General features: G+C 37.9%; 2 protein-coding genes across 6 annotated transcripts in view; both read right to left on the bottom strand.

Moving 5' to 3' along the window:
* Window positions 1-10,619, bottom strand: part of LOC107715015 (F-box only protein 25-like) — an 18,001-nt gene extending 7,382 nt beyond the window's left edge. The window contains exons 1-3 of one of the 5 annotated variants that reach the window (XM_016521040.1): window positions 10,555-10,619; window positions 1,124-1,274; window positions 220-320 (exon numbers count right to left, since the gene is read on the bottom strand). In XM_016521040.1, coding sequence (XP_016376526.1) covers window positions 220-320; window positions 1,124-1,251 — 229 coding nt within the window. In that variant the 5' untranslated portion in view covers window positions 1,252-1,274; window positions 10,555-10,619. Of the gene's footprint in view, window positions 1-219; window positions 321-1,123; window positions 1,275-1,607; window positions 1,646-1,677; window positions 1,883-4,233; window positions 5,236-10,554 lie in introns of those variants that run through there. The other 4 variants (XM_016521039.1, XM_016521038.1, XM_016521042.1 and 1 more) reach the window with 4 other exon arrangements.
* Window positions 6,644-7,606, bottom strand: LOC107714930 (protein FAM110C-like). The gene has a single exon (XM_016520929.1). It carries the CDS (start codon window positions 7,604-7,606, stop codon window positions 6,644-6,646), a length of 963 nt encoding a protein of 320 aa, XP_016376415.1.
* Window positions 10,620-14,386: the final 3,767 nt, after the last annotated feature.

Here is a 14,386-nt window from a genome sequence, read left to right as displayed (position 1 = left end):
AAAAAAAAAAAAAAAAACAAAAAAAAAAAAAAAAAAGAGTAAACTAGTAATCATTTCACAGCTCTCTAGAAAACTTGATTCTGATTGGACACTTGTAGCATTCTATGGTCATATATTTTTGTATAATGAACACTAAACTGTATAATGGACCACTATCTAAAGAAAACTATTGTTTTGATAATTAAGTGTGATGTAATAAAATATTATATAATTTTTTACACTGTGACTTAGTGTTGTTGTTGAAGAAGTCTTTTTTTCTCTTCTTGGCAGCTACTTCACAGACATCTCCCACGTAGACATTCTCCTTGTCATTGTCCAATCTGTAAAGTTAGTAAGGTAAAGTTTATTATGACTATAACAAAATACGCTTTAGACATTACATTTCCTTTTAAGCCATATCATTCAGAGTGACCTACAAAAAGTATGGTCGAGTGATAAACAGATGGCAAGCATGCAATTTAGACTGTTATCTGCTAGGAGCACTAACTAGTACACATAAACTAGACACAAAATCCAATAAAACCTACAGTAGTGCAAATAAACAAACCAATGCAAGTTCTTTTTAATTATTAATCCAAGTATTGCTAAACGAGTTCTGAAGATCTGAAAACGCTTTAGCTTACACAGGTGAGTGTGCGCTCTATTGTCTAGTGAAATTTAACACAGAGATCACATGTGATGCAGAGGTACACTAAAACTATCCAAACACCTACTTGCATCTTCACACATCCAGACGGTTTCAAATGTTCACGTTTCCTCGTAGTCTGTCTGACCGACCTCAGGCTTGTTTCCATGACAGCATGGTCAGACTAAGGTGTTTTTAGCTCAGTCAGTGTATCATTGTCTGAATGCATTCAAAACCAGTTCACAGCTGGCTATTATTCTACGCTACTCCAGACAATAACCACAGACGGTGAAAATAACACACACTAGGTCTAAACACGGATATCTGACTTCCCACATGCCACATACACACTTCCTTTTTAGACTGTTCCTCAATGCTTTTCTGAGGTGGTGCAGCCTTGTGGTTAAAGGTCGGAGGTGGTAACTGAAAGGTTGTAGGTTTGAACCCCAAAACTATCACCCTAGAACTGTCACTACATTACACTGAAATATTTCTTACTCTTCCAAGGAAAGTTCATTTATGTTGTCTCCCAGTTTGTGGTTGAAATATTCAAAGCGTTTCCAGCCATCCTCAGTTTTGATCCAGCTCCAGCCTGGTGATCTCCAGTCTTGGCCCAAGAACGGCATCTTCTTCCACCTGCTGCAGAGATCTGAATACAAGAGACTCTTATCTCAAACCATTATAACTCAACAAAGGCTTGTCACATATCACGTGATGAAACAATATCATCCTGATCTGATCAGACAACACACAATAACAGTCATTCAAGGTTTAAGAGCCTTATTTCACACTCTTGATGTAAAACATTATCTTTGTAAAAACAAAAATGCAAAAACGCATTTTGATGTTAATTTGTAAATTGTAGATGAGATTCTGGCTCCTTGAACAACTACTGACAATAAATTTGCTCAAATGCAAACCCTGCCAAGAACCTTATCTTTTTAAGCGTCGACAAAACACTAAAGACAGCTCAAATCTCTACCTCTATCGTTGTTTTACTCGCAAAATCCTGTATTTGTATTCATAATAAACGTATATTTAACTTTACTTACAGCGAGTCCTTTGTTATGGTGATAATTTTCTGCTTTTCTTTGAATATTGACGGAAGTAAACATTCAGAAAAGCGGAATGTAATCCACGCCTCTCATCGTTTGTGATTGGCCGCCGTGTTTGTATTTATTGTGTTGCTACCCGGAATTCCCAAGCTGATTGGTTCTCGGCCCTGTCGATCACTGACCGATTTATTCCGAGCTCTCTGCCGCTGCAGTTTCTTACACGTGACACAGACGCTGCACATGTTGTCATGTTTTGATTTTGTGATGGGGGAAGGGAAATGGAGAGAATGAACGATGGAATAAAATGAAGTAAACATTTCACTGCTTGGTTTTAGATGGAAGGAATAAATAGGTTTATTTGCAAATCCCCTCAGCCAGCCGTGAGTAAAGCTTTGTGAGATAAAAACCAAATTATAAAAAAAACAACAACAACAACAACAACAACAAGACAATGAACAGCAGCTAGAAAATTTTAAGATGTACATTCTTAATTTTAATCATGTTGGGGAAGGGAAATGGAGAGAATGAACGATGGAATAAACTGAAGTAAACATTTCACTGCTTGGTTTTAGATGGAAGGAATAAATAGGTTTATTTGCAAATCCCCTCAGCCAGCCGTGAGTAAAGCTTTGTGAGATAAAAACCAAATTATAAAAAAAACAACAACAACAACAACAACAAGAAGACAATGAACAGCAGCTAGAAAATTTTAAGATGTACATTCTTAATTTTAATCATGTCTTATTTCTAATGTATTCTTGTATTTTATCGCAGTTATACAATTGTATTATATTGCATTTTAATACTTATTACGTAATATTGTATTTTGAATATTATATTTATATGTGAGTTTTTAGTTTATTTTATTAACTATTTTGTGTGCATTGATGAAGTACATAAGATGAAGTTTGTTAAACTAAAACCTGTCTAAAAACTAAAAACAGTTAAACTAAAACCTGTCTTTATTATACTGTATAGTTAACCTTTATCTGAATGTGTGTCAGTGTGGTTTCATTGTGTTCACTCAACAGTTATTACCAAATATGACAATATTGGATATAGGTTTTATGTTTATATGAAGGACACTATTCAAAACAATTTCCTAGCTAGGTGTCTAGCTATCTGCTACAGAAAACAACTATTTGGTCATTTGACTTAGAATAGATAGGCCTAGTTCACCCAAAAATTCAGAAAAATTCTGTCGTCATTTACTCAATTTACAGAAATTTACCTCAATTTCTTCCAAACCTGTATCTGTTGAACACAAAAGAAGCTGTTTTAAGGAATGTCGGTAACCAAACAGTTGACCAAACAGGTCCCCATTGACTTTTATAGTATTTTTTTTTTCATACTATGGAAGTCAATGGCTGCCGTCAACTGTCTGGTTACCAACATTCTTCAAAATATCTTCTTTTGTGTTCAACAGAAGAAAGAAACTCATATGAGTTTGGAACAGGTGGAGGGTCCTTATGTGACATTTGACTCATATTTGTGTCAGGTAAAGCCCCACCTAGATGAAAGTCTACACCAGGCTGCAGGGTATTAGAAGTCATGCCATTTGAACCAGTGAGAAAGCCAAGCAGAAAATTACATACTGTGCACATAAATGCTTAGAAGCATTTGTGAACATAGCAAGTAACTTATGTGTGTGTGTGTGTAGTGCCAATAAATTATTATGTTCCAGTAAGGCTTCATGACCCCTGAATAATTTTTAAATTTTTACCATCTGAATAGAATGGACATCAGCTAAAATGTTTCTTACTTCATAATTTTTGTAAAAGAGACAAATGCCAACAACAGTCATACATGCTGCTCTTTTGTTTTTGACGTGTTTAGAAAAACTTGTCAGTTTGTATATGTAAAGCAAAAATTAGAATAATTCTGACATGTGTCCATAGCTGGAAGCCAAAAAACCTTGCATTTCCAAAAATTATTTAAAGTAGTGTAAAGGCCACAAACACTCCCTCTGCAAGATCTAACCTGCCACAGTCTGCATGTGAGAGGCCAGAGGGGTAAGTTTTTGTGTGCGTGTGAAAACACTGCGTACAATGGGTAAAGAAAAAAAAAGCCAGTTGCCAAATCTTCAGTCATGTGCAGAATGATGAAAAGAAGCACTGGGTTCAGTTAAGTAACATCTGTAAAACCTGTGTTGTTTTTTCACTATAAATATGCATTTATGGTCATTAAAATACTTGTGCCAATATATACTTCTTGAAATATATTTAAAAATACAAGAGCTATAACCCAACAGATTTACAAATACTAATGTAAACTGCATACACTCTTAGATAACGGTAACAGTGCTAGAAAGGTAAGAAAATGTTTTGATCATAAATAGCATTTTTGCATAGCGTGTCAGGTTGTTTAACTCAACAATGCATACACTTTATCAAGTTACTTAAAATACCATTTCATATTTGCAAGGCATATTGAGTCAGGGAAGATATTACTAGACAGTCAGCAGTCAGACGGAATAAACAGACACCTAATCTTTGAACTAAAGTGACAGTGGCACAAATTAAATACACCCACATTGGGTGTGAATGTACTTGCTTTTTGTTCACCGTTTCCGTTGTTGCACAACAATGGACAGAAGTGCTTGGTGCTACCCTCTGCATTCCATAGCTGACAGGCTTGATGGCCTGTTTGGCTTGAACGTCATTTGTCTCTGTAAACTATACTGTATCCATATATTCATGTGCAAAGTTGGTTTTCACATAACACTACCGAAATAAATTGCAACTGAAATTCTTTTCTAAAAAAAAACAAATCAGATTTTTATTATATTACAAAATCAAGTAACATGATATCTGGAATACGTAACCAGGATCAAGTACTGGCATGTACAAAAGGCTTAACCAAAACAGCTAAACCAATACAGCAGTTTGAGGTCCTAAAACCAGCCAGATAATTAGCCATTTTTCAACCATGTGTTCTCTTTGGAATTTCCTATGGGTTTTTAGAATGGCGGTTTTGGATTTATGAGTAAAATACGGTCTGTACTTAGCGTTCCCTTAAGAAATATTAATGTCAGCATAAATTACACACTAACAAGCTGCTAAATAAAGACTAAAACTACCACAAGGACGTGTATGTGCTTGACGAAATTGTTGTTGTCCCTAAATAGCAATTTGTTACAGATGCTTTCAGGTGTAAGGTATACATTTGTACAACAAAATATTAACCACAGACCTACTCACAAATCTTAAACCACCATTCTAAAACCTCATAAGAAATTGGTGAATTAGCCAGTTAGTTGAATATGTGATGAACATGTCAGCCAACTCAGTCAGGCAGAGAGCGTCCCTGATTGGCTAAATACGAAGATGTTTACAGAGTCAAGGGATCACAGCACACGTAGCCTACATCACAGAGACATCTATTTGACATCTGCATTTACATCTGCAAGACGTATTTTAGAGTGTTTGCTCATCTGCAATATGACATCTATCAGATGGCAAATAGACGTTTATTAGATGTCTTCAAGATGTTTTTGATTTAGAATGTATGTAAAACTGACATCTTACAGACGTCTGTCAGATGTTTGTACACAGCAGATGCTTTCCAGATCAAGCGATCTTTAACAGACATCTTGCAGACGCACGTTTGCTATCTCATATAAAGTAGCCAGGTCATTTTATGCGTGATACTGGCAAAACCAGGGCTGCGTTCAGCCCCAACAAAAACGGTGCAAAACGTTTTTTAAACGGAAACGGTGGTGCGTTGAACACCCTGTTCTGATGACGCAAGAGTTGCAACTATGGCAGCTGAGAAGGCCATTCTTTGTGTTCTTTTTGAAGAATTTTCGGAGCCTGATGAAATCGGTATAAATACGTGTTTAATACTGCAAAATACGCTCGATGGTACAGTCATTGCCCTTGCCATCCAGAATAAAAGAGAACATCCCAATCAAATGAAAGGATTTGTGGAAACTGTGGTTCCTAATTATCGTCATCCAACATTTGCCTCGCCTTTCAGGATGAATATAATCAAACACATGAAACTGGCTGTAAAATGGATACATGCCAATAGACATGTGTTCAGGGGCCCTGTGGAAGAGCCTCTTTTCCTCAGAATGGAAGAGGATGACAAGGAAAAGACCCTCCAAAATCTCATCAAAGATGTGGAAGACTGCAGAGACCCATTCACATTTAATTTTTCATTCAGGGAAGACATGGAGATTTTTTTAGTTGAATGCCATGAAAAAATGGGATTAAAATTGAATTCTTCTTTTGAAGAGTGAAAAGTATAAGACTTTCAAAAGCTTTTTTTGTTTTGTTTTGTTTTTTAGATTACAATTACATTTCTAAATTTTAATTTTAGTTCTATTTTTGGTTGTTGAAATTTTTTTTTTATTAGTATGTTGCACTTTTTCCATGTTCAATTTGAATTTTAAAATAAAAAGTATTCTTGACATCAAACGTCCATTCTCTGTGTCTTTAAGTATTTGTTACAAAACAAACATGACCTAAATATCTCATCATAACCTACAGTCAAAAAAAATGTTAGGGTTTACTAGATTGATCAAAATGAATATCAATAAAAATTTTTTAAAAAAAACAATATAATTTTTTTGTATTTTGTGTATTATTAAATATTGTAAATCCTATCAAAATTCTTGGGATAGCTCATATTACATCTAACAAAAGAAAATTGCACTACAAACCTGCGACAGATCCACCGTTAACAATATATGGTTCGCCTTACTTCCGGCCTGGATCGTGTGGTCTGGATTGTGTGTCCTGAAACGTGTGGGGCTGCGGGGCTGCAGCTGGATATATCTCGAATGGGCTGACATGTTTGACACACCCACCAAACAAGAGAAAACGCATCTCAAACCCTGTTGCACACCGTTTCCAGGAAACATGTTGTTCAAAACGGAAACCGTAGCAAAACGGTGCACACCGGTTTGAGCTTGAACTTGCCCCAGCGCTTTTAGCATGACCTTTTAGCATGACCCAAATTAATCCAGATCTCGAAGAGTCTTTCCCGACTCCGCCGCATTTCTGCAACTGTAAAGCCACTTGATGATCCGAGCGTTGCGCTCGACCACTGACGACCCCTGACGCACAGTCTCTTGCAGCGCCTCCTCCTGCAGGCCGTCGCTGCTCCTCGAGAACCCGTCATCTGAAGTCGAGACACTGATGCTCCGGATTTTGGAGCTGAGGTCTTCTGAGCGCGCGGAGAAGTTCTCTCTTCCCAGGGAATTGATGACGTCACCCTCGAGCCCGCAGTATTTGAAGAACGCGTCGAAGTCCGCGAAGTTTTTTGAGTAGCGCGAGCTGATGTCAGAGCTGGAGCGCGCCACCCCCCTGCGGCTCCTGCGCTCCTGCTCCTGGGTTTCAGTGACTTTCCTGTGAGGAGGTCCTTTCGGGTCACCGTTTGTCTCACCTGAGTGCCCGTTTGAGATGGGTAAAGTTACCCGAGTGGCTTTACGTGTGGCGCATTCACCACCGCGCGCCTCCGAAAACGCGTTTGTCTTGTCTTTAATAGCGAATAGCGACTTTTTAATCAATCTCCTACTCCCGCCAGGCGATCCTCTTAAGAGTTCACACTTTTGTCTGTATAGTAAAATCGAGTCTCGTTTCTTCGAGCTGATCCGTCTCACCACATTACTATCTTCTTCAGGCGACTGTGTATCCTCAACATCAACATTGGCGGTGTTATTAACGGAACCGTGTCCGTTTAAAGACCCTTGGCTGCTCACGGAGGCAGACCCAATGCTGATAACCGGTTCCTGAGTGGAACCGACCACTTGTTGGCTTTTTACATATTGAGGTTTAGTGGCTGCCAACCTCTCCACCGCACTGACGCGTCCTTTATTCGCCTCGCGTTCTCGCTCCATCTGTCTCCTCAAAAACTCGGGCCCCTTCACAAGAATGCGCGACGCGTCCACGTCGGCCGAGCTTTGCGTTTTCTTGAGCATTATGCAGGCTAGTATTTCGTGTTAAGTCCACAACAACTGTGTTGCAAAATGTTTTGAGGGGTCCGACAGTGAGTAGATAGTAGATGAGAGCGCACTCACGCACACCTTTACCTGTTCATACTACTCATCAACTCCACCCACTAACAGGTCAAGACAACTGGAGCTCTGGCAGTGAGGAAGATGTGGAAACGTAGATTGTGACTTAGCCTCTTCAAAATAGGGCTTGCAAATACTTTTACATCTCTATAGAATATTTTTATAAAAATATTTTTAGAATTTACTCTCATGTCATGTTCCAGTCATTTTGAACCAAAGAGGGTTTTCTTTTTCCTGAAAATGCGTTAACTTACTTACTTTGCTCACACAATGTATGACAAATATGGATACTTTTATACTTTAGGATTTCTTTCCCACCTTGTTGTAGTGTTCCTGGTCAAAAATGGCCAAAACATTGCTTGTAAAACCACCATAATGATATACCTATTATCATGTATAGGGCCTATAATTTCTGTGTCAACTTGCTTTCTTTCAATTAGCACGGTTTTGTTTTTTTCTTTTTGGAACTGATTGTTCGTAGGCCTCTTTGATCAAGCACCTGCACCTCATTTTTGAGTGAACGCTGGTAAAATTATCACAAAAAAATATGTGTCAATTTTTTGTACTAAAAAGCTGAGGTGTATCAGCTCAAATAAATGAGGCCTGCAATCAATCAGTTCCAAAAAGAAAAACAAAACCTGTGGTAACTGAAGAAAGACAAGCTGACAAAAAGATTGAATCCAAAATTTGGTGATAATATTGCATAATTTATTATTAGGTAAAGGAGTTTCAGCACAGCACAAAGAGTTAAACGATGAAGGAATTTAAAGGGATAGTTCACCAAAAAATGACAATTCTGTCATTATTTACTCACCCTCATGTTGTTCCAAACCCGTAAGAACTTTGTTCATCTTCGGAACACAAATTCAGATCATTTTAAAGACATCTGAGAGCTTTCTGTCCTTGCATAGACAGCAACGCAACTACCACGTTCAAGGCCCAGAAAGGTAGTAAAGACAGTCAAAATAGTCCATGTGACATCTGTGATTCAACCTTAATTTTATGAAGCTACAAGAATACGTTTTGTGTGCAAAGAAAACAAAAAATAAAGACTTTATTCAACAATTCCTTCTCTTCTGTGTCAGTCTTTGATGCACATTCCTTACAACGCATGTGTGTGCATTCCTCTGCTTGTAAACAAGGTGCAGAGCATCCGGGTTCTACGTCAGAACGCCGGCTCCTGCATCAGCAGTGCCACATGCATGGTACTCTCGTGAATGCGTTTCGAAGACTGACACAGAAGAGAAAATGTTGTTTTCTTTGTGCACAAAAAGTATTCTTGTAGCTTCTTAAAATTACGATGTCCTTACTACCTTACTGGGCCTTGAATGTGTCAGTTGTGTTGCTGTCAATGCAGGGTCAGAAAGCTCTCAGATTTCATCAAAAATATACTAATTTGTGTTCCAAAGATGAACAAAGGTCTTATGGATTTGGAACAACATGAGGGTGAGTAATGAGAATTTTCATTTTGGGGTGAACTATCCCTTTAAGGGAGGCTGGGTTTATTGTCAAACCTTTTTAATCCAGGCAATATTTCTAAAGTCTTAAAAAAATCTAGTTCAATGATATTTTGTAACAACAGATATCTTTTTAAAATGATTTTATTCTTGACCTGGTTCTTGTTTTTTCTCAACATCTGTTTATGCATTGTGTGGCCTGATCCGATATTTCTCCCTGTGTGCAGGGTTGTCATGTCAAACAAAGTAATAAAAAAATGGAAAACATCTTTTGACATCTGACCTGCTAATTTTTTGTTTGTGCATATGGGACTATCCAAAGAGGTAATTTCATAAGTGTTATCATGTGTCTGCACTTGATAAAAAGAAGCAAACACATGCACTACACACAAACTTTAATTGGCTTCCACTCCTACTCTAATTAAAAGCATTCAACAGATTTAGATTTATGGCAAAGAGACATTGGGGATGGGATTTAGATGAATGCAGGATCTCCATGAAACCAGTAGATGGCAGCACACTTGAGGAGGTGATGCACTGTTTGTTTATGAGAGTGCATAATGAGCAGTTACTTCATAACCTCTAATCCATTATACCTCATTTCAGAGCAGTAAAAGAATTTAGAATTGCTTTGAATTTTCTAAGCCATCGGTCATATGATTTTGACTTGGTGAACAATACAACAAAACAACTCCAGCCCGTAAGCAACCAACCACCCAGAATACCCTAGCAACCGCATAGCAACCCATCAAAAAACACCGTAACAACCCCAAATCAACATCCTGGCAAGACTTTTTCCAGACTGGATTCCTGTGGAGTGTTTGTGCATTGCGCAATGTGCAAAATGCACTAAACTGCAGACTTCAGAAAGCAACTGTCCACTTAGCGTAACCCAGAATTAATTTCTTCACTCAACCCAGAGTCAGAACCAGGAATTTGTGCAGATATAATTTATGTGTTTTAAAGTGCCTGCTGTGCAGTTAGTTGGAAAATATCCAAGGCAATAGCAGTACGCTAAAACCAATATGTGGTTTCTCTGACCTCAGAGCTTCTAGAATTGTACGTAGATCCAGATGAGATGGGGTGAGACTCATTATCATGTCAGTCTGGTCCGAAATACGCGAACATCTTTACATTTTCAGCATCCCACTTACGAATCTTAATAACTATAATTGTATACAGACTGTATCAGCACACTTATATTGTTACTGAACAGTAAGCTCAATCCAAATCCTAAAGGCCACAATGAGCTTTTCTCCAAAATACAGAGCTCTCTTCATCATGAATTATAACATGTGAAACCACAGCATGACAAATTACAACCAACCGTAACCTTCCATTAACCTTGTTTACACATCTCACAAAACAAATGGTTGTGATGTGTCCATTCCATACCTTTGAATGATCACTCAAGGTCTTTATGAACAAATGTATGAGTGATTCCAGACATGATCTCTGATAGGAAACAGCAATGCGATTACACGACCTTCAAGGTTAATCATTTAGGTCTGGAGTGAGGTATGAGGTATGATTATGTCAGACTCTACACATAACCTCTACTAGATTGGCAAGGGTATTTAGGTCTTGAATAATGCGTCACATCTTTTTTTAAGACCTTGTTAGAGTTTACTGAAGATTTAAAGGTATAGTTCCCCTGAAATTAAAAATTTAGCATTGCATCACTTGCTCACCAATGGATCCTCTGCAGTGAATGGGTGCCGTCAGAATGAGAGTCCAGACTCCAGTCCATCTGCAAAAACAAATCCATCATTAAGGTATTTTAACTTTAAACTGTCACTTCTGGCCAAAATAAAAGTCCATAATCTATAATAGCACTTCCTCCAGTAAAAAAAAAAAAGTCCCTGTTGTCTTCTCACTGACATATTTCTTTAGAACTATTATGGACTGTTTTTGCTTGTAAATGATGCTTGATATGTGCATATGTCACTACTGATTCAGATGAGCTGGAAGCAATGGTTTAAAGTTAAAACCATCTTAATGTTGGATTTGTTTATTAAAAACACACCACTAATGAATGACTTTGATTAATTATGGATTATTGTGATGTTCCGATCAGCTGTTTGAACTCTCATTCTGACGGCACCCATTCACCGCAGAGGATCCAATGGTGAGCAGGTGATGTAATGCTAAATTTCTCCAAATCTGTTCTGATGGGGGGAAAAAACTCATCTACATCTTGGAATGCCTGAGGGTGAGTAAATTTTCAGCAAATTTTCATTTTTGGACTATTAGAAAGGTTCAAATTAGGAAACAAGTTTATCATTCACTCAAATCTGAGAGGCATTTTCTGCCAACAGCATATTGTGTCCATATGCAAGGCTGGGGATGTTAATGTGAAGGCATACTTAATGAAAGTTCCAAGATTTGCTCATTACTGAGAAGTAAACCAAGAAGATTTGTGTGCGGAGCAGCTGCAAACCAGCTGAATTTCAATTTGTGAATACAGCATGTAAGAGCTGCACAGTTCAAGCAGGATAGATCAATCTCTGGCTCAAGCATTGATACTAAAGGTCAAAGAAAAAAGTAGTTGTGCTGCGTAATCCAGCCAGTCAGAACCAATAGAATGACTACGTCAATGGATATCAGTTTTGTTGTCGTACAGAGAAGATGTGCTGGATCACTCAGTAAGTTGGATTCATCACCTCCCTTAAAGTTTGGCACAGCTTGAGCCACTGACCCTGGAATATGGTTTTCATTATATCTCTTACTGGTCATTCTCTTTGACAGTGTTATGCATCAAAGCCAAAAGAGGATGATGAAGCTGATAAACCTATTAGTATCTGATAGGTAGAGTGAAATGGTTTGCCTACAAATGCTGACATGTTTCTATGGAAATCATCAGATGGTTAACATGCATGCATAGGAATCCGTTTGTGCACATACACTACCATTCAGACATTTGGGGTTGGTAAGATTTTTTCAAGTTTTTGAAAGACGTCTCTTATTCTTACAAAGACTGATTTAACAAATAAATAAATATTTCAAACAAATAAATCTGTCTCTGAAAATCTCTGAGTTTCCTTTGTTGACTTTGTCAGTATGCACATATTTATTGTGCAGTAAATTCACTCGTGTGTTGCACACTATTAATACACTGAATAGTGGCATGCACGGGAGGTGGAGGTGGGGGGATACGAGCACTGTTCCTTAATCGACAACGTTAAAGTGCCCTTTCGGCCCTATCGATGTGCCCCAAGAACGCGATTTCTACCGAGGGTTATCCCACCTGCCCTGGGAGCGTGATTTCTCCCCTGCCCTTGCAAAAGTCTGTGCACGCCTCTGACACTGAAGTATAATCTGGTTTCATAACAGGGCAAGTATGGCTAAAGCAGGCCAGGCAGCTGGCTGAAAAATACTGCAATCTAAACTTGTTCTAAATATGGTCTGGAAAACAGGACTTTCCCACAACCTGACCACCTAGATCTGTATATGCTATTCTACTCTTTAAGGGGATAGTGATACCAATAACAGAATCAGGACTGATTAGGCTTATAAATGCAAGCCTGAAAAGACATCAGAGAAAAGTTTCTTAATCATTACTGTGTAGCTTACTGGCAAAACATAATATAAGACATTTCCAACTCAAAACTGTAACCTATATGCCACATTAAATGCAGTCTGTGATTTTTTTATCCATACTTTGTTGGAGAAGATTCCTCTTGTCACAGGGGCAGTATTGGCAGTTGTGTAGAAATGTATAGCTTAACTATGTCTACAGGATAAAAGTGAAAGTGTGTTTTTTCGCTCTATTTATGTAATAAAATACTGGGCGAATTCCAAACAGAAGTGAGCATCCATGCATCACTTGCATCGCAACATGCATCGCAAGACCATTGCATGTTCCCTTCGCTAACGGACTTGAAGGGCTCTTCGTGAAGGGATTCAGTTGTTCACTTTAATTTGGAACGTTCCTACATATGGCGTCCCCTTCCTGAAGTGCCCTTCTACAGACATCCCACCCTGCAAAAACTCATTTCAGGGAGGTAGTACCACCCCCAACAGCACCCCCCTCTCTATGACACGTTTGATTAAGTAAACTACTTTAATAGAACATTTTTGAGCACATATTTGAATTATTTACAGTACACACATACATACATACATTCATTACTTTAGTATTATGTTTTGCACTAAAATCAATTTTGCATTTAAAATAAGTTTTTGGATTTGTGCAGACCTCTTTTGTGCCTGCAACGTTTCACTAGCTTTCTCACCTGATGCCTGCCCTCAGTGCTCTCTAAATGCCAAACGGCTTGCTTGCTCAACACAACCCAGCATTACAATATGCCATAATTCCAGCCTATCAGAGACAAGGCTGCTAAATTCTGATTGGCTGCCTTGACAACCAATAACAACATTCCTCGACAGCAGAAGAGGAAAAATACAGTGCATGCTTAATTATTATGCAAGTTGATATTCTGATCATATTTTTTTCCCAAGCACATTTTACCAATCCCAAACGGCATCAATCTTAATACCTACTATTAATCTTGTATTTAATCATTTATAATTGATATACAATTATTATATATATTAATTATGAAGGCTGGAAGTGAAAAAGGTTTAATATTCAGGTGCGCATAATTATTAAGCAGATTTTCTTTTACAGATAAAATGAGCCAAAAAAAGAGATTTAACTCAGACTGAAAGTGAAAAATTATTAAATGCCCATGAGAAATATTCAAAACTAATACAATACTAGAAATTGCAAAGTTAATGCATAACCATTGGACAGCAAAATGCTCAGTGGGTCAGCAGGGTCAGTCAAAAACATGTGGAGAAGAAAAGATGCATGTTAACGGCAAAAGAATGAGGAATTAAGCTGAAGAATTAGGTGTGAAATCACCAGAATTAGTCTCCAGCGCCACCATTTTCCAGAACTGCAACCAACCTGGAGTCTCCAGAAGTACAAGCTGTCAGGTTCTCAGAGACTTAGGTTAAGTATAGAATCCTAAAAAATTACCCCTACTTAATAAGAATAACATACTGAAGTGTAGTAAAATACTTGAAGACTGATATATATACGCTTTATAGACAGATAAGTTGAGAGTGACTCTTGAAGGACCAACACCACATCCTCTTGTACCACTGTTTGAAGAATTTATCTTCCAGAATCTGGCAGTAAGTTTTCGGAGTTCATTTTTAGTCCATCTCGAGATTTTATCTGTAGAAGATAACCTGCTTAATAATTATGCACACCTGAATA

Source organism: Sinocyclocheilus rhinocerous, unplaced genomic scaffold, assembly GCF_001515625.1.
Source record: "Sinocyclocheilus rhinocerous isolate Xijiao unplaced genomic scaffold, SAMN03320098_v1.1 scaffold28, whole genome shotgun sequence".
NCBI lineage: Eukaryota > Metazoa > Chordata > Actinopteri > Cypriniformes > Cyprinidae > Sinocyclocheilus > Sinocyclocheilus rhinocerous.
The sequence above is the reverse complement of the archived record's forward strand: the minus strand, read 5'-3'. Positions and strand labels throughout refer to the sequence as shown.

Coding starts and splice junctions, on each gene's coding strand:
- LOC107714930 (XM_016520929.1), bottom strand. CDS start 7,606: ATGCTCAAGAAAACGCAAAGCTCGGCCGACGTGGACGCGTCGCGCATT.